The sequence below is a fragment of the Lissotriton helveticus genome, chromosome 5_1 (assembly GCF_964261635.1).
Source record: "Lissotriton helveticus chromosome 5_1, aLisHel1.1, whole genome shotgun sequence".
NCBI classification, from domain to species: domain Eukaryota; kingdom Metazoa; phylum Chordata; class Amphibia; order Caudata; family Salamandridae; genus Lissotriton; species Lissotriton helveticus.
Genome location: NC_136065.1, coordinates 1,313,024,616 through 1,313,042,809, shown reverse-complemented (window position 1 = coordinate 1,313,042,809; position 18,194 = coordinate 1,313,024,616). Strand labels below are relative to the sequence as shown.

The 18,194-nt window shown below is 43.6% G+C and overlaps 1 protein-coding gene across 1 annotated transcript in view; it reads right to left on the bottom strand.

Annotated features, from left to right (window-relative positions):
• Nucleotides 1–18,067, bottom strand: part of LOC144755341 (mitochondrial glutamate carrier 1-like) — a 210,977-nt gene extending 192,910 nt beyond the window's left edge. Inside the window, exon 1 of the mRNA XM_078644149.1 lies at nucleotides 17,957–18,067. Coding sequence (XP_078500275.1) covers nucleotides 17,957–17,976 — 20 coding nt within the window. The 5' untranslated portion in view covers nucleotides 17,977–18,067. The remainder of the gene's footprint in view (nucleotides 1–17,956) is intronic.
• Nucleotides 18,068–18,194: the final 127 nt, after the last annotated feature.

Genomic DNA, 18,194 nt, shown 5'->3' with positions numbered 1-18,194 from the left:
CAGTATCATTAGAATGTGCTGCAGTATCATTAGAAGGCATGAGACTTCCTAGCCTTCACTTGAATTACAGAGCCCACCAGGTATCATCTATCTCGAAAAGGCCCTCTTGGTTTGCCATTGAAAAGCCCATCTTGGAATGAGCATCTGGGAATTCCCTGGCAAAGTCTCCCATGTATTCACGGGATAGCATCCCTTCCCTTTCACTACATGTAAGTGACCCCTAAGGTAGGCTCAAGGCAGCCCATGGGTAAAGTGCAGTGTATTGAAAAGGCAGGACATGCACTGGTGTGTTTTACTTGTCCTAATAGTAAAATTCTGCACGTTTCATTTTTCACTATAGCAAAGACTATCACTTCCATAGGGTAACATGGGGTTTTCCTTGAAATATCTTTTAAGTGTAATTTCCCATTGAGAGCAGATAGATATTTAGAGTTTGGGGTCTCGGAACTCACAATTTAAAAATACATCGTTTGGTGAAGTTGGTTCTTAAATTGCGTGTTTGAAAATGCCACTTTTAGAAAGTGGCCATTTTCTTGCTTAACCATTCTGTGCCTCTGCCTGTCTGTAGGATACACATCTGGTTGGGTTGATAGTTCGGCTCTTGTGCATTCACTCTAGACAGTCACAAAAAGGGAGCTGAGGTTTGCCTTGCATATCCTGATGGCCCATCACCAGGATGATGGGCCTTCCTGAGCTAAATGATCTGAAGAACTCTCACTGACACCTGAATAGGGCTGTGCCTGTCCTCACACAAAGCTGTCTCTGCCCCCTGTAGTGTGTCTGGAGCCAGGTCAGGAAGAGGCAGAGTCTTGTGCACAGCAAAGACTATTCTTGGAAGTTTTCAAGGCAAAAAGGGGCATACGTATTGAACCTCTGACACCCCAAAATCAGAACACTTATTCTGCCAGGAAGAAGAACTGGGTGCTGTGGGAGGGACTGCTACTCTGCCAGTTGTTTGGTTGTGCTGGCCTGCTGCTTGTTGCTTATGTCCTTGGAGTGAAAGAACTGGACTTTGCTTTCTGCATCCTTGTTCCAAGGTTGTCCAAGGCTTGTGGGAGCTTGCCTCCTGTTTCGCAGTCTTAGGGCCATCAAAGACTTCACCTACCAGCACTTGGGCTCTTCTGTTGAGAGCCCTGACTTACCAAGTTGTGCAAATTCAGTTCCTGGGCCCTTGGAAGTGTAACCTAGTCAGAAGAATCCAAGCATTGACTCACAGCGCCCATTTTCTCAACTCAGCACCTGCTTTGCAGCTGAAAAATCACTGAAGTGAGTCCTGAGGACCGTGTCACTAACTACTGTGTTACCCACTCCAACTCCGATGTAGCACCTTCATTGCGTTGAAAAATCAGCGCAGTGCCTGCTTCACAGCTGTGAAATCAATGCAGCACCTGCATCGCCACTGCCGTATCAATGCAGCACATTTCAATTTTCGACGCATCATCCCTTGACGCCGACTCTTCATTGACACCAGGCTACTGTAAGGAACCAGAGCTCCGTGTCTGAAATTTGACACATCATCTCCCCTTCCAGTACTGAATCTACGCATCACCTCCCCTGCCTACTAGTCGGGAACCAACCCATCACCCCCAATGCCAGTAAGGAACTGACACATCACCTTCCTTGTGGAGTAAGGAACCAACACACTGCTTTGCTTTTCCGGTGCTATACATCCCCAGCGCCTTTGAACCATCTTTGATTTTTAATGCATCTAAGGTACTTTTGGCTAACACAATCGCCTCTGTTGATTTCTAGGGACTAAACTTGCTTAATCTTTGAATAGTGATATCTTGATGTGTGTATGTTGGAGTTTTATTATTTTGGTCTTGTTTTATTCAAATAAATATTGGCAAGTCTTCTAACCCAGTGTGGACTGCTTTTTGTAGTGTTTTCACTGTGTTACTGTGTGTGTACAAAGGCTTTATACATTGCCTCCGAGATAAGCCTGAATGCTTGTACCAAGCTACTAAGAGGGTGAACAGGGGTTATTGTAGCTGAGTGACTCCCTTAAACTGACTAGAGTGAGGGTCCCTACTTGGACAGGGTGCAAACCACTGCCAACTAGAGACCTCATTTTTAACACTACTACTCTGTTATTGTTAGACCTGCCATTCTTGGTCTGATTTGCCCCCTAACATTTTGCCTTCAACACTCCTGTTTGCTCACTACATTTTTGATGGCTTTATGACACTGAGGACAATACTACTGCTAACCAGTGCTAAAGTGTTTGCGCTGTCTCAAAACATGGTAGAATTGGCTTATCCCCAATTGGCATATTTATTTTACCTGTGAGTCCCTAGTATGGTGCCACTACCTGTGCCCAGGGCCTGTAAATTAAATGCTACTATCAGGCCTTCGTCACTGGTTGTGCCAGCCAATTAAGTAGCAATTTGAACATGTCTCAGGCCTGCAATTGCAGCCAGTGGGTGCAGTTTAAAACTGCCATGTCGACTAGGCAAAGTAAACCTTTTGTCAGACCCAAACCTTCCCTTTCAATAAATGTAAGTCACATCTAGGATAGACCCTGGAAAGCCCAGAGGGGAGGATGCGCTGTACTTAAAAGGTGGAACATGTACTTTTTAGTTTTACATGTCCTAGTAGTGAACAGCTGTTAAATTAATTTTTCACTACTGCAAGGCCTTCCTCTCCCATAGAATAATATTGTTACCTTCCCTTATTACATTTAACCACTTCCGAGCTCATGACAGCTCCACGTCGTCATGAGCTACTGCCACGTGTGCTCATGACGGCGTGGAGCCGTCATCCAACTGCCGATCTGCCCACACGGCACTATTTCAATGCCTGTGCTGGTGAATTAGTGAGTGGGCGGGGTCATGACGGCTCCACGCCGTCATGAGCACACGCCGCCCGTGACTCATGAGGGCATGGAACCGTCATGAGTAATGGAGCGCTGAGCTCGCACCCCCTCCCCCTCGCGCCACGGCCGAATTCGTGCTGCGGCGAAGGGGCAAATACGCTATCATTTTAAATTGGGAACAGGTAACCAGTTCATGTTTGGTGTCTTTAGAATTGTGAAGAAAAATTCTAACTTGTGGTGGAGTTGGATTTTAAATTATAATTTTTGAAGCTGACACTTTTAGAAAGTTGTCATTTTCATGCCTTAGCCATATGGTCCTGGGTCACATAACTGGATGTAGTTGACAGTTGGGCTTTGTGTATTCTTCCCAGACATTCACATACAGTACAGAATGTAGGTGTTCCTAGCTGGGCCATCACTGGCAGGTTGGGAGGGAGGAGCTGGGCAGAGCACACCATACACATGAATAGGCTGTGTCCTGACTTCACGAAAAATGCTGCATACCCCCTGCAATTGGTCTTGAGCCAGGACAAAGAAGGCAGGGCACCTGTGCACTTCAAAGGCAAGCCTCTAGAAGTTTCTCCCCACTTCAAAGGAACAGCTGGGTATAAACATTGGACCTCAGTCACCAACTCTTCATGACACATTTGGAGCTGTGCATAATCTGTCAGAAAGAAGGACTGCTGTGCTGCTGCAAGGACTGCCACTCTGCAGGACTGCTGCTCTAAGGGAATTGCTGCCCTGCTGTGCTGATCTGCTGCCTGCTGCCCTCTTGCATGCAGAAGAAGAACTGGACCGGAAACTTCATCTTGAACCCAGTCCCCCGGAGTGACTCCAGGGCTAATCTGCTGGCCTCCCAATCTGAGCCTCGTGGACATAAAGGCTCCCCAACCAGCTCCTGGACCCAGATGCAGTGAGTTTGTTACCCCCAAGTGGTGCCCTTTAGGGCCTGAACCCGTGGTGTGGCTCATGGGCTGTTTAAAACAAGCATTTTGGGCTCTTCATGACAAGAATGTGCCTGTTCGCACCGGAACTTGGGCACTTGCACTGAAAATCAGCCTGAGCTGCCGCCAGCCTGTCTCTTTGCACAGCAAGCATCTATCGCCCGTGTAGGACCACCAACATGAAGCTCCACCCCGCCTGTCTGCGATGCTAGGCCTGCTCTTCGTGCCACTCTGACGACCACCAACGACGCCCTATTTTCTCCCTGCAGTCCTCTCCAATGCGAATGGGGCTCTTGGCACTAATCTTGAGAAGGTAAACCTTCAGCTGGACTAATCTGGGACTGTATCCAACCTGCACTCTATTGTGGTCGGCCTTAACCTTTGACCCTGACCCGGTCCAACACAACCAGATATTCCTGGCTTTTCTTCATGCTTTAGGTGCTATTTTCACTTTATTCTTTACAAATTCATAACTTGGGTTCCACTGATTGGATTTTTGTTGTTTTAGTCTTATTTTATTTATTAAAAGCTAATTTTTGTGTGGTGTTTTCATTGTTTTTTTGATTGAAGGGCTGCACAAATACTTTATTCATTGCCTCTAAGTTAAGCTTGACTGCTTTGTGCCAAGCTACTAGAGGTTTGAGCACTGGTTAATTTGGGGTTTGCTTGTGCCTTACCCTGACAATTATTGTGATTGCTGCTTGACCAGGCCCACTCCCCAGTCACCCAACACCCCCGTTTCTAACAATACCTATGGTAAACAGCGTTTCCAACTAATCTTTTACCCCGCAGGGAATCACAACACGGTCGTTACAACGACTGTGTTGTGATTCCGCATACCATTACTCCGCAAGTCTGAACAAAGACTTGCGGAGGGGGGGGAGGTGTTGGATTTAAAATCTAACACCTTTCCTAGTGTCCGCACAGACTGGAGTTGGAATATTAAATTATATTATTCCAACTTCCAGCGCACCCCCTCCGCAAGTCGTTGTTCCGACTTGCAGGGTAATGGTATGCGGAATCACAACTCGGTCGTTGTAACGACTGCGTTGTGATTCCCTGCGGGGTAAAAGAATGCGCGATTACTCATATAAAATATTTGTTGCAATTTATTTCATATAGTTATACCACATATTCGTTTAAAAATGGATTGAAATCCAAACATGTTAAAACATAAAAACTACAATATGCATTCACAAATCCAATGCAATTGGAAGAAAATTGAGACGGACAACCGTCTCAATTTTTGAATATGTGGTATAACTATATGAAATAAATTGCAACAAATATTCTATATGAGTCCCATGTTTTTGCAGTTACTGTTGTGATATTTGATGATATTATTGTACTGTGTATGTTCTTTAAAGTGGCATTAGCAAATGTTTTTTTCCCTATAGTGTGTCTATTATTGGTATGTGATTGATACTTTGTGTTAGATCAATCAGATTTGCCACCTTAGTCTTTGGTGCTTAAGTAGGGACATGCTTTAATTTTGTGTTATACTTCCCCCTGTCCCAGATTGGATGCATACGGGGACCTCCCTTTCTTTTAGTATTTAAAATGATTGACATGTACTTTTAAGTTTTACATGTCCTGGTAGTGAAAAAGTCCTAAATCGTTGTTCACTATTGTCAGGCTTACCTCTCCCATAGGATATCATTGGGTTCTGTATTATATTTAGTAATTGGTAGCTTTCAATTTGGAGCAGGTAGGAATGTCAAGCTTGATGACTATGCAATTGTAATTTAAAACCCTCTTTAATGGTAAAGTTAGATATTAAGTCACAATTCTGAAAATGCCAATTTTAGAAAGTTAGCCATTTCTTGCCCTAAGTATTTGGTGCCTGCAGCCTGCATTCTGGGTCACATTATTAGGTCTTTGTGTATTCCACCCAGACAGTGAGACAGTAGGCAATTAGTGTTGGTAGGATGTGTCATCTCCGACTTGATGAGGAGGAGGAGTTGTCACTTACCACAGTGTGACGCAGCCCGGAAGCCGGACCTCCCATCGCAAGCTGCCCCTCATCAACGACATCCTCAATGACAAAGCAGCACCCTGTATCACAGCTCATAGCCACGCAGCTCTTCAGAACCACAAATGCATGACACGCAGGACTTTGCATCATAAGCCCCTCCTTGACGGCATCCTCCATGACCACATTGGACTCAGCATCGCAGCCCCTCAGCTACCCAAAACCGCTGCAGCGTGTCTCATTCTCGATGCAGGATTTTACAATACTTCACAAACCAGGATTTAAGGTGTTATGTACACTGGGCCTAACTTGGTCCCTGTATCCATCCCATACTCCAGCATGGTCTGCTTGAACTTGTGACTTTGTTCGGGTCCAGCGCAACCACATAACCACAGTTGGCACTTTGTGCTTTTGGGTACTATTTTTACTTAAAACTTTGAAATTGCATATATCTACTGATTGAATGTGTTTTCTTATGGTGTCAAATAAAGCATTAACCTTTAATCTTACTCTTAAAGTTCCAGCATACGAGCCCCAAAGATTATATATAGGAGACAGAGTATGCACTTCCTGTGGGGGAAGGAGGAGGAGGAGGCTGGGGTGGTCAACACCCTTACCCTAAAATGGAGACATGGTGTCTCCCAAATTGGGAAGTGGAGCCCTCACATACCCGGGTGTCGGGCCTCGTGGTGTAGGTGTGAGAAAAGTGCGTAGTGAGATGGTATGTGGAACGCTAAAATGAGACACAGTGGTGTTCCATAACCAATTTTTTCTGTGAGCCCACTGGTCTCAATTAAAAACATGGTAATTATCAACGCTGATGTAATGGTCAGAGGTGGCTAAGTGTGAATGGTTAACATGTTTCTCACCTGAAGTGTAGGAAATCACGTGGCAATTCATCAGGACTGAGATACTTTACTACCTACACAGTGGTTGGTTACTCAGAGGTGAACCAAGCACTCTAAAGACTAGCAATGAGGTACCTTTTCAATATATTTAGAATAGACCAACCCAACTTGGGTATTGGTCTGGCTCCCTCAACTAGGAGGCCGAGGAATGCACGTTACTAAAGGTTAATGTCAGTTCTCTCTGAGAACGGTTCCTATATGTACCTGGAAGATCTCTATGGATGTTTGCCTCACTTGAACAATAGAGACAGTGTGGCTTTGTTAAATGTTGGAAGGAACTAGCCAGCTCTGTCTGCATCCTTATGCACTTGACTGAGTTGGACTGCAAGTGTGTAACTTGGTCTTCCTGCAATCCACGTTTCACTAATGATGTATTTCTCATCAACTCACCTTGTAAGATCATAATTCATGCCTCCAACAGGGTTTGTGACAATGGCACAGATCCCATATTCTGGTCATGGTATGTGCAAATGTGTTTCCTTAGGGCTGGTCATTGATATCTAGATTTCATTGTTTTGACAAGGGGGCAAAGTGTCCTAATTTAGCGGCAGTTGTATCAGTGCATGGTCCAAGATTGAACAGTTGGATATTATTTGGAGCACTGAGTTTAAAGCAAGATATTAGTTAATTATAGAGTTAATACCATGCACACATGATATAGAGGTGATTTCTTTGTCTCTAAAGTGGAACATACGCCATGCATTTAAAAGGCTATTATGTTCCATGACTTTGCTAAATAAGGTTGAATTAGTTAGACCAGATCTGTCAAAAATAGTTTCCATTGCAAGGTTCAAATCTCCTCTTATCACCACCTGTGTTGAATTCAGTAAAGAGCCTAGAAATAGATGATAAGAAATGTGCTTTGTCCAGGTTGAGAGCAAATATTGAACCTACAAAGAATTTTGATCTTGATAAAAAGGGATTCAAAAGAGAATGGCCCCCACCTCTTTTGGAAAAGGAGGATGACAGTGTAGGATCACATGACTTGTAAGAATGGGGCAATTTAGTACTGCTACTCATACTGCCCATTCAATCTTTTTGCCGTTTGTTGGATTCTGTGGGCTTAAGGCGTGATCAGAAGAAGCTTGTGTCAGGTAAACGGGTGTGGGTGTGGATAGGGGACGATGTAGACAAACACAAAAAAGAATTTACCTGCCACCCTCCAGCATCGGGTCGTGCTATTCTGAGCCTCTACTCTTCAATGCATGCAGGGACAGCCTCCCTGACTACCCTGCGGCTAATCCTGAAGCTGCTCTCATGCATGAAAGCAGCTTCAGGATTGGCCTAAGTGATGATGATTTGCGCTCCAGGACAGACTGGGAGCCTGCACCTGCTCTCTCCAACAACAGCAATGCAGCTGGGGTTGGAGAGAGCTTCACTGCCCATGTGAGTTTTGCCCGCCTTAGACGGGCGGCCAAACCCACATGCACAGTGAAGGCAGTGCTCAATACTCCCCCTCCAGTCTGTCATCACCCTGGCTTAGCCCCAAAGACACAGCAAAACACACAAGATGATGGACGGAATGTTGCACAATGGCAAAACATTCATCCCCGTCACAGATCTGGGTTTAATCCATTGTTATTTTGTTCAGCAAGCCACATGGGAACAGCCTAGACCGAACTGTCAAGCCATTTTTTCCCTGGACCGGAATCAAGCATCCTAGGACCGGTTTCTGGCTATCAGCCGTCTTCAGCCAGGATAGCATGACTCCAGTGGCGTAGTGAGCACGGGACCCATGTCTGGGCATACCCTTCCCACATAGGGTGAACAGCAAAACATACAAGATGATGGCGGAATGTTGCACAATGGCAAAACATTCACGCCCAGTCACAGACATGGGTTTAATCCATTGTTATTTTGCTCAACAAGCAACCCCAGTTCAGACATGGCCATATGCAAATCAGTCTTGGCGCTGTGCCTCATGGGAACAGTCTAGACCGAACTGTCAAGCCGTGACTTCCCTGGATCGGAATCAAGAATCCTAGGACCGGTTTCTGGCTATCAGCCGTCTTCAGCCAGGATAGCTTGACTCCAGTGGCGTAGTGAGCACGGGACCCACGTCTGGGCATACCCTTCCCACATAGGGTGAACAGCAAAACACACAAGATGATGGACGGAATGTTGCACAATGGCAAAACATTCACCCCCAGTCACAGATCTGGGTTTAATGCATCGTTACTTTTCTCACCAAGCCACCCCAGTTCAGACACGGCCATATGCAAATCAGTCTTGACCCTGTGCCTCATGGGAACAGTCCAGCCCGAACTGCCAAGCCATGTCTTCCCTGGACCCGAATCAAGCATCCTAGGACCGGTTTCTGGCTATCAGCCGTCTTCAGCCAGGATAGCTTGACTCCAGTGGCGTAGTGAGCACGGGACCCACGTCTGAGCATACCCTTCCCACATAGGGTGAACAGCAAAACACACATCATCTTGTGTGTTTTGTCTGCCCCAAGACATGGCACAATATAATAAAGTGAAAATAAAGCTGTTTTAATCCCCTTTTATTATTGTTTCCTTTTCACGTTTTTAAGGGTGCTGGTAGAGGGTGCGACGCTACTCCGCCATAGCGGAGGGGCCACCGCTTTTTGTGATTTAGGAAAGGACTATGACTATATCACAAGATCTCATGGCAAAAAAAATCACATAATGGGACACTACTACCTTTTAACTAAGTTCACGTATAGAAATGCCTTATGTCTGTGTACATACTATGTAATTCCATACATATTCAGGGATGGTAGAGTGAGAGACAGAGGTTGGATTTGTGAGAGCATAGTTCTGCAGGAAGGAAATATGGGTTGTCAATAGGGCAATCCACAAAATAACTCACGGCTCAATAAAAGACCTGACTTACTGTACAAAGCAAGGGGACTTGTGTAAGCTATGGATATTCCTAAGAACTGATAAAAGAGACCCTCTCAATGAAGCTTGAATACAAGTACAATCAGGGTTGGTGTTGGTAAAGCGGACACATTACAGTATAATAAATTGCAGGGGGAATTGGGTGGTAGTCTGGGAAGACATTAAAGTACTCATGTAATTGAAACAAACAAGGTTTTGGTAGCAATACATTTTAAGAAACACTCCTGACACTGCACTTTTCTTCAGATGCAGTGAGCTCTGATCATGGAGTAAAAAACATAAACTTTATCAAAACAAATCTCAGTTACAAATAGTGAGCCATCAACACCTAAAACAGCAATATATGTATTGCAACTAGTCCAGGATGTAACCTCGAAAATATAGGTCTATTACACAGAAGAACATATCAGAGCTGTCTTGGGTTGTACAAATGTCAGTTGCTTCTAGCATTGGGGAACGTATCACTCATTGCTGCAATGCCAATAAGACTCCAATCAGGAGGGAGAAAAGGGCTATAATCTCATGGTCCTGGATTGGGTGCCTCGTGGTCGGTTCCTCTTCGCAATTTCAGAGAATGTTTGGGTTTCTGTTTTCACATGGAGTGGTTTCTCTCCAGTTATGTCTTTAAGTGCCCACCTCTTTATGACTGAGTCCAATCTGTTCTGGTCTGAGAGCTAGTGATCAGTAGTCGAATTAGCACGTTTCATTTTTAGGAGGACGTTTCTCTATACTTTGGTTTCTTGGTTGTGACCGTGTGTGACCGTGAAGATACATTTCTTGTACTTCCCGTCTATAGTGAGTAGCATTGTTGCTCATTTTAGCACGACCTAACTAATATCCCTCTGGCAGATTAAAGGGAACAGCACTGGAACTTTTCTCCTTTTCTAATTTCCAATGTAAGTGTCACCGTTCTTGTACCAATCAGGGCTTTTGTTAATGTGCTGTAGGCAGTCTTTTACGAATTCTTTTCTTCAGTCTGTTGCATCCGGTCTGGTCTGGAATAAGGCCAGATCAGTTCTCACTGATTAGACTTCTGTCACCTTCGTCCTGATGGCCTCCTGAACTGATCCAGTGGAAGATTTAATGTATGTAAGCTCCATCCTTTCGTGTCAGACGGAGGTGACGGGGGTGACGCTGATTTCGGTTTCATTCTTCCCATAATGGTCTCCACGAAGAGGAGATGGCAATGTAGTTTTTGCTTTGTTCAGGAGGTATGGACGTGTTGAGATCACAGCTGGAGGTTAGAATGAGGATGGTGATATACCACCAATCCTTGGATATTGTCTTGAGGCCTCTTCATTGTGTGGAGCAGCATTGAAATTCATTTAGGAACGCATCAGAAAGCTACATTTCCCATCATTCCTTCTTAATCTAGAAAGAGCCTTGTGAACCATAACATTGATGGCTAATTCGGTTGTGGTGGACAGCGAGACACTGAAACAGAAGTGGAGCCTTAAGTAATGAGGGGGGAGCAGTCTCTGGTCAGCCTTTATAGTTGAAAGCAAGTGCCCCATCAGACGTTATTAGACTGACTACTATATTTCATTTCACACATTGCACATTAAGATAAGATTGGTTTCTAAGCTTGTTTGGCAAAGAACTCTCAGCAGTACATGTAGTGTTCAAGGAGTTATAGAGGTCAAGCAATAATTATGTGCAATCAAATGAGAATGCTTGTTGTTTCCCTAATGGGTGGCATGGGTCCGGGGTCTTCTCTGGGCTTTGCTGTGTCCATTTCAAGCTCACCACTGTCACACTTGATTCTGCCAAACAGTTTCCATTCAGTTTGCTGCAGATGTCATTGCTCCCTCCCTACGGTTGTGGACGCCTTCACAATCCCAACATACCCCATGTGTTGCGACCACTGTGGTCTTCCGTTCCTCTCCAGTTGTTACGTGGATTATAAAGCAGAGTGGGAGGGGGCTGTTTCAGCACTCAACTGTCAACTGTTCTCAGATCTATATAGGATGCCTTCAATTCTCGGATCTCCATATTGCGATCTCACCTTCTCTTCCATTGATGGTGCAGGGATGAAGACAGATCTATTTCAGCCAGTGGTCTTTTTCTCCCTTTTAGTAGTTGGCCAACATGGCAACTCAGACGTCCTGCTATTTCCTTGGTTCAGGGTATGAGTACTGATGTGTCTTCTCTATTCCTAGCTTCAATTGTCTCTCCTTGTGGTACTGCTGCAGGCCAGAGATTTTCTTGGAAATTTCAACCATCAATATTCCACTGTGGGGGTTGTGAGTCCGTTTACTCCCCTGAAACCTGTATCCGAATGGCGGGTGTTAATGATCACTAATGAAAGCCAGTTATCTTGAATGTGATCAAGGTCCATCTCCCTACATCGCCTGTTATCACCTATGAGCTCCCATAAACCCATAGATTTTTAGTGACGAGGGAGATATACTTTAACCTGTTGCATGGAGGCCTGTCCGTGAGGTTTGATGTGACCAATGCCCTTTTCCTGCTGAGATGGACACATCACTCTTGGACTCCCTAACCTGCTGCCAGCACATGCTGTCCCAAAGAGACATTATCCATCGTCTTCGGTAAATCAGGTTTCACTGGTCAGAGAGAAGAAGCAAGTAGGGTTATACAGTTATACCCGCTGCTCAAAGGAGCTCAGGTGGGTTAGTAAGTTATTTGGTATAAACCAATATGGCTGACACTGGGGTCTAAACTTCTTCCAGTAGAGTCTTTTGCTCTTGAAACGGGTCAAGCAAAGGGTAAAGAAGAAAGGGGTTTAATGAGTAATTTAAGGGCCATTCTTGAAGTCTCAGGGTGCAGTCCATTAACAGTAGCTTGTGCCATTTTTCAGGAGATGACCATTTTGAAAGCAGAATATTCGGCTGAAGATCTGACATTCAGATTAGGACTAGAGAACTTTAGATCTTGAATGGCCTTGACAGCCCAAAACATAATTTTGAAAATAATATTTTTCTAAAGGCAAAGATGCACAGTTATTTCAGGTTATTTAGCGTCATAAACTTTTCAAACAGGAAGAAAATCAATTTTCTAGAAACTGGTCTGGGGACCAAAAGAAGCCCTGGCAGAAATGCTCAAACCAGCCCTGCCCCCCTCCTCTCCTATTACTATTTCTCTCTTTCCATCCATCTAGTCTATCTTTCTCTCCTCCTATACCTTGCTTCTCTTCTCTGATCTCTTTCTCTGCACCTCCTTCCCTCCATATTCCTTTCTCTCTCTCTCATGAATCCTCCCTGGGCCTGCTGCAGTTAATCTCGGGGACCTGGGTAAAGTGACAGGGGTCCCAGCAGTGGGATTTCAAAACTGCTTTGAGCTCACTAGGGAAAAGGCTGGCCCAGGCCTTTATGGGAATGTTAATGAATCGCATTTCCTTTTCATTTCCCCAGTCAAAACTCCCATATGTATCTTTTTCTTAAATTGGAATGCAAAGGAAACATTCCTACCTTGAGGATTTCGAGAACAGATCCAAGGACTCCCCAAATGACTACACGCAAATGACAAAGAACAAATTAGAGAGAATCCCCTTTAAGCAAAAAAAGGGAACTGGTTTAGAGTAGCCAGAAACAAGAAGATGTTCCCTATGTTATTGTTTCTAAGTAGACTGCCACTCCCTGATGTCATACCCGTTCATCTATACAGTCAGGACAAGGCTTAAAGTGGGCCGTGTCTCACCCAGTCTGTGCACCAGCAGTTTTTTTAAGGTGGCCTCGAAATGGGTGCCTAGCGGGCTCTGTTGTGTGCCCTGGCACAGGCAGTCCGTTTTTTTTCTTCCGGACTACAGTGACAGCAGGCACGTCGATGTGGGTGTGGTGAGTGTTGTAGAGGAAAGGAAATCCATTAAAAAGAGTCATTTCCTCTCAGGTTTTCACTTCTCTTTTTGAAACTCAGGAGCAGCAACATTGTTGTGGTGTCCGCCAGGGCTTTAAGTGGACGTTTTTTCAATATTGTATACAAGCCATAGTTGCTGCTTATTTATCTTATGCAACTAACAACCAATGACAAAGCCAATAGTCTTGACTTGAGGTATAATGTGACTTGGTGTATCATATATCTGGATGCAATGACACAAACAGCAAAATACAAGTCGGGCGGCACACTATGCTAGGCACAGATTTTTAGCTTATGTGTTTTTAAGCCACGCCCTTAATTCCATGAACCACGCCTCTTAGAGAGCCCCCCAGTTTTTTCATCCCACTTAAAGCCTTGCATACAGTACATACACACATAATTATGTGTACACTTTAAAGACCAAATCAATGCATAAAAACCCTTTGCACGAGAGACCACAGTTCTGTTCTCATAAATTCTCACTCTTGTATAACATAATCCTTTCCCTACATAGCTATCTTAGATTGGCACATTTCTCTATATTACAAATCACACAAACCTATATTATTTCCTCCTACATGTATAGTGATAACCAGTGGAATGCAAAAAAAGCATGTATCATTGAGTCTCATACATAGAGAAATACATACACAATATACAGATTTAAAAAAGGATTTCATAAAAACTGTTTTGTTTTGGTTTGTAAAGTTTACATATAATTATTTTGTCAATAAAGGAGGAGATATTTTTTTACTAAAAATAAAGCCTATAGTGTGTATGTACTGTATGGATAAATGGGTATGACATCAGGAAGTGGCAGTCTACTTAGAAACAATAACATAGGGAAGATCTTGTTTCTGGTGAACGAAATTACACCTTCATACGAAATGCTCAGAATACTCTTGTATATCATGAACTTTCTGTGATTTACTTTTTTGCTAGAAACACGTGAGGTTTCAGGAAAAAGAACTTTCCACACAGACAGCTGCTCTCTGAAACAGATTACCTAAACACTTAAATAATCGCTGCATGTAAACTATGCGAAACGGCGTCAGGCCTTTAAACTCAACTTGACGTACAAGATGCGAAGAGAATCTGCGTTTCATCAAAACATAAAATTGGAAAAACTCTCCTAAAAACTATAGAAAATAATTGACATTCTATCAACCATAACACAAGGCCAAACTTCTCTTTTCTGTTTAACATCTGCCTACTTTTTAAACCCATTGCACCTGGTCAACATTCACCTTTAACCCAAACCCAAAAGTTTAAGCTTTATAAAGCTCAAATCTGAGATGTGACTGCAGTCGGTTGGATGGTTTAGTGAGTTGTTGAGCTATGCGGAGTGAGCTGCTGGTAATTCATTCAAATACATGCATGTCTGACTCAGCCTTTCAGTGTTCTGAAGTCCCGTTAATTTGACCTACTAGCACTATATGTTATTTACAACAACAAAAGCACAAATATCAAGATTAAGATGACGCATACATGATACCGCTGGCCAGCATCATCTGCTCTCATGATATCAACATTGTCTTCTAAGTCAATGACTTACAACTCATTCTCTCCCTCATGGAAATGGTGCCCAGTACCCGGATAAAGTTCAAATGTCTGCATGACTGTAATCACCTACTGGATGATGACCAACAGTCTAAAGCTGAACATCAACAAGACCAAAATTGTCATCTTTGATAAGAGCACATCACCTTGGGACTCCACCTGGTGGCCAACACAGCTAGGACCGACACTCACCCCAATCACACACGCAAAGAACCTCCGGATCATCATCAACAGCAAACTAAACATGACCGTCCAAGTCAATGCCATCACCGCCTCATGCTTCCATACACTACAGATGCTGAAGAAGATTTTCAAACGGCTCCTATTTTGCACCATTTGAACCCTTATGCATGCTTGGTCACAAGCAAGCTGGACTATCTGAATACCCTCCACGCTGGGTTCAACAAAATCTCAAAAGAAGGCTACAGACCCTTCAGAACTCAGCAACCAGAATCACTCTCAACCTCTCACACTGCACTCACATCATACCACACCTGAAGGAACTCTACTGGCTTCCCATTCACAAATGAGAACAATTCAAACTCTTCGCCCACATTTTCAAGGCACTACATTACACTGGCATTACAATCACATCTGCTTTCACAAACCACTCCGACACCTCCGCTCATCTGGACTGCTACTTGCCCAAATCGCACGCATACTGAAAACGAAATCTGGCAGTAGAATTTTCTCCTGCATCGCTCCTAAAGCATGGAATGATGTGCCACTACACATAAGTGTCTCCTCCTCACTTCATAAATTCTGCAAAAATCTGAAGACCCGGCTTTTCGAGTAGTTCCGCTAAGCCCTGGGTGTACCTAGAGTCACACCTGATCAGCACCAGCATACCCTCCTGGATGATAGTGTGCTCAACAAATCTGCATGTCAAGCATGGTGGCCTGTTCCATGCCATACCAGAAACCACATTGGCTTTCCTCAAGTGCATCCTACATGCCACTCCACAACTCATCAAGGGTCTGAAGAAATATAACCACATCACTCCCACCTTGGTGGAACTCCACTAACTACCACTGCCAGCCCTTGCCATTTCCAAAACCGGGGACATCGTCTACAAAGCCATAATGACTGGCACCCTGCCTTTCTGGCTGACAAGTTCACTACCTCTGGTAACTCCTGGCGCACACATAGAGACAGAACACCATCAGTTTGAAGTGAAAAGTGCAAAAAACGGCATCTGTCCTTCCACATTTGGTATCTGGGATTTGGAACAACATCACAGGAGCAGTCAAGCTCTGTTGTAATTTCGAAACTATCTTCATCATTACTTTATTCGACAATTAAGTCATAAAAGCATCACAAAACATACATTTATCACAATATAAAATCCTTTAAAAGTACATTTGCATAAATATTTAAAATATTAAGAAAAGATTAAACTCCACAAGACTAATGTCGAATATTCCTTAAAAATAGGGGATGGAAAGAAAGTTTACAATAAATATAAACATCAGGTTAATCCTCTCAACTCAGTTAATCATTACATTAGCTTCCCACTCATTGAATGTTTTACATCTACCCTCACTACTGTCAATTCGTTTTTGATTGAATGACCCACGCCCATTTAAAAAACGTTGCCATTGCTATGGCAATTGGAAGGCTGGGATCAGTACATAATATTCTTATCACCTCATCATGTTTTCGGGAACCAATTAATCGACATATTGGTTTTATCCATTTGTCCCGCGGGGCTTTATATAAGGGACAAAAAAACAGAAAGTGACTAATGGATTCTTTTTTGTCCCTACTCTTAGGGCATTTATCATCATTCATCCCAGCCCACCTTGCGGTAAACGACCTTATGGGGAGGGTACCTGCCCTGAATTGAAAATAAAGCTTACGATCTAGGGGTTTCTCGATAGCGTCCCAATATGAATCCAACGCTGGGAACGCTTTAAATTCAAGAAATCGCTCTGTGAGATGAGATGAAATCCTCTTAGCACATTTCTCTGAAATGACCATTTCCCAGTATATCATCTTCATATATTTTTTAGATGGGAATAAAGCATTTACTGGGTCATCCCACAGTTTACTCAAACCCATTCTGAGTAGCAAAGATCTAATTGATTTCAGCCAGCTAATTTTATGAAAGCGGTCCTTTTCTATAATTTCCTTAATAATATAATTCCTCTGTTGTCCATATTCTGCGTCAATATAATACAGGTCGCAGGGTAGCCAGATTTTGCACTGTTCTTTTACCAAGATCCCAAAGCAGAGGAATTAAGGGAGTACTTTGGGAGACATAAGTAGTTTTTCTGAAGAATTTGTTTTCTTAGAAACTATCTAAAGACACGCCTCTTTTAGGGACACTACATCATGACAAAGTAATAGTCCACTTCCACTCTAGAAGCCGTGCTCCCCTTTAATCACTCAGTGACTGTAACTTTTCTTTTGAGTGTGGAAAGTGCCTTCTGCCTTTTGTCTGTGTTCCCGCTACACAAATACCACATTGCTTCATTCTGCTGTAGCAGTCTTACCTCCCCCTAGGCCTTTCACCCATAAACAAAGAAGTAATGTCTTGGAGGTACTTTAAAATACCTTCATTCGGGTACCAAACCCAATGTCAGGTACGGATTGTTCACTGCTGGTACAAACAAAAGTCTTAAAGTAAGAAAGCGTCTCGCTTTCCGGACTCTAGGGTCAAGCAAAGGCCTTCTCTTGAGAACAGTGTTGACAGCGGCCAGCGGGACTGAGGTGGGGTTAGGAGTAAGAGGTCATAACAGGAGATATAACAATATTATGGATGTAATTTGCATGCTTTTAAGGACAAACATAACCTGATCCATCCATTTTTAAAAACTAAACATATTTTTAATGTTTCATATCATGCTCCATATCTTTTTACATAAATAAGTAATCAACTTGTTAAAAATCCCGTCACCATGAATAATATTAAATATGTGAATGAATGCTTCAGTTTAGGCACGTGTAAAGTGTGGGAGATGGCTGCATTGACATATATTGCACTTGTGGCGAATTACAGAAATCCATGGCTCCAGTCGCATAAACACGAGCACTTTAACTCACGAGATGTCATGCCTAACGATTGTTTCACTCACCTGATCTGTTTCTCAGACATCTTTCTATGGTACGAAGCGAAGCCACTTAAAGCTGCTTTGGTCACTGGAATAAGCTGCCGCAAGCTTGAGTTGGTTCCTCCAGCAGCAGACACCAACTGGGCCCTGCAAAAGTAAACCAAAGCTTTACATGCACCAGCTGCCGTCCATAAATAACCCATCAGCTGAACACACAGTCTATTTCTGAAACTCATCATCTGTGCCTCGGAGCGCCCCGGGT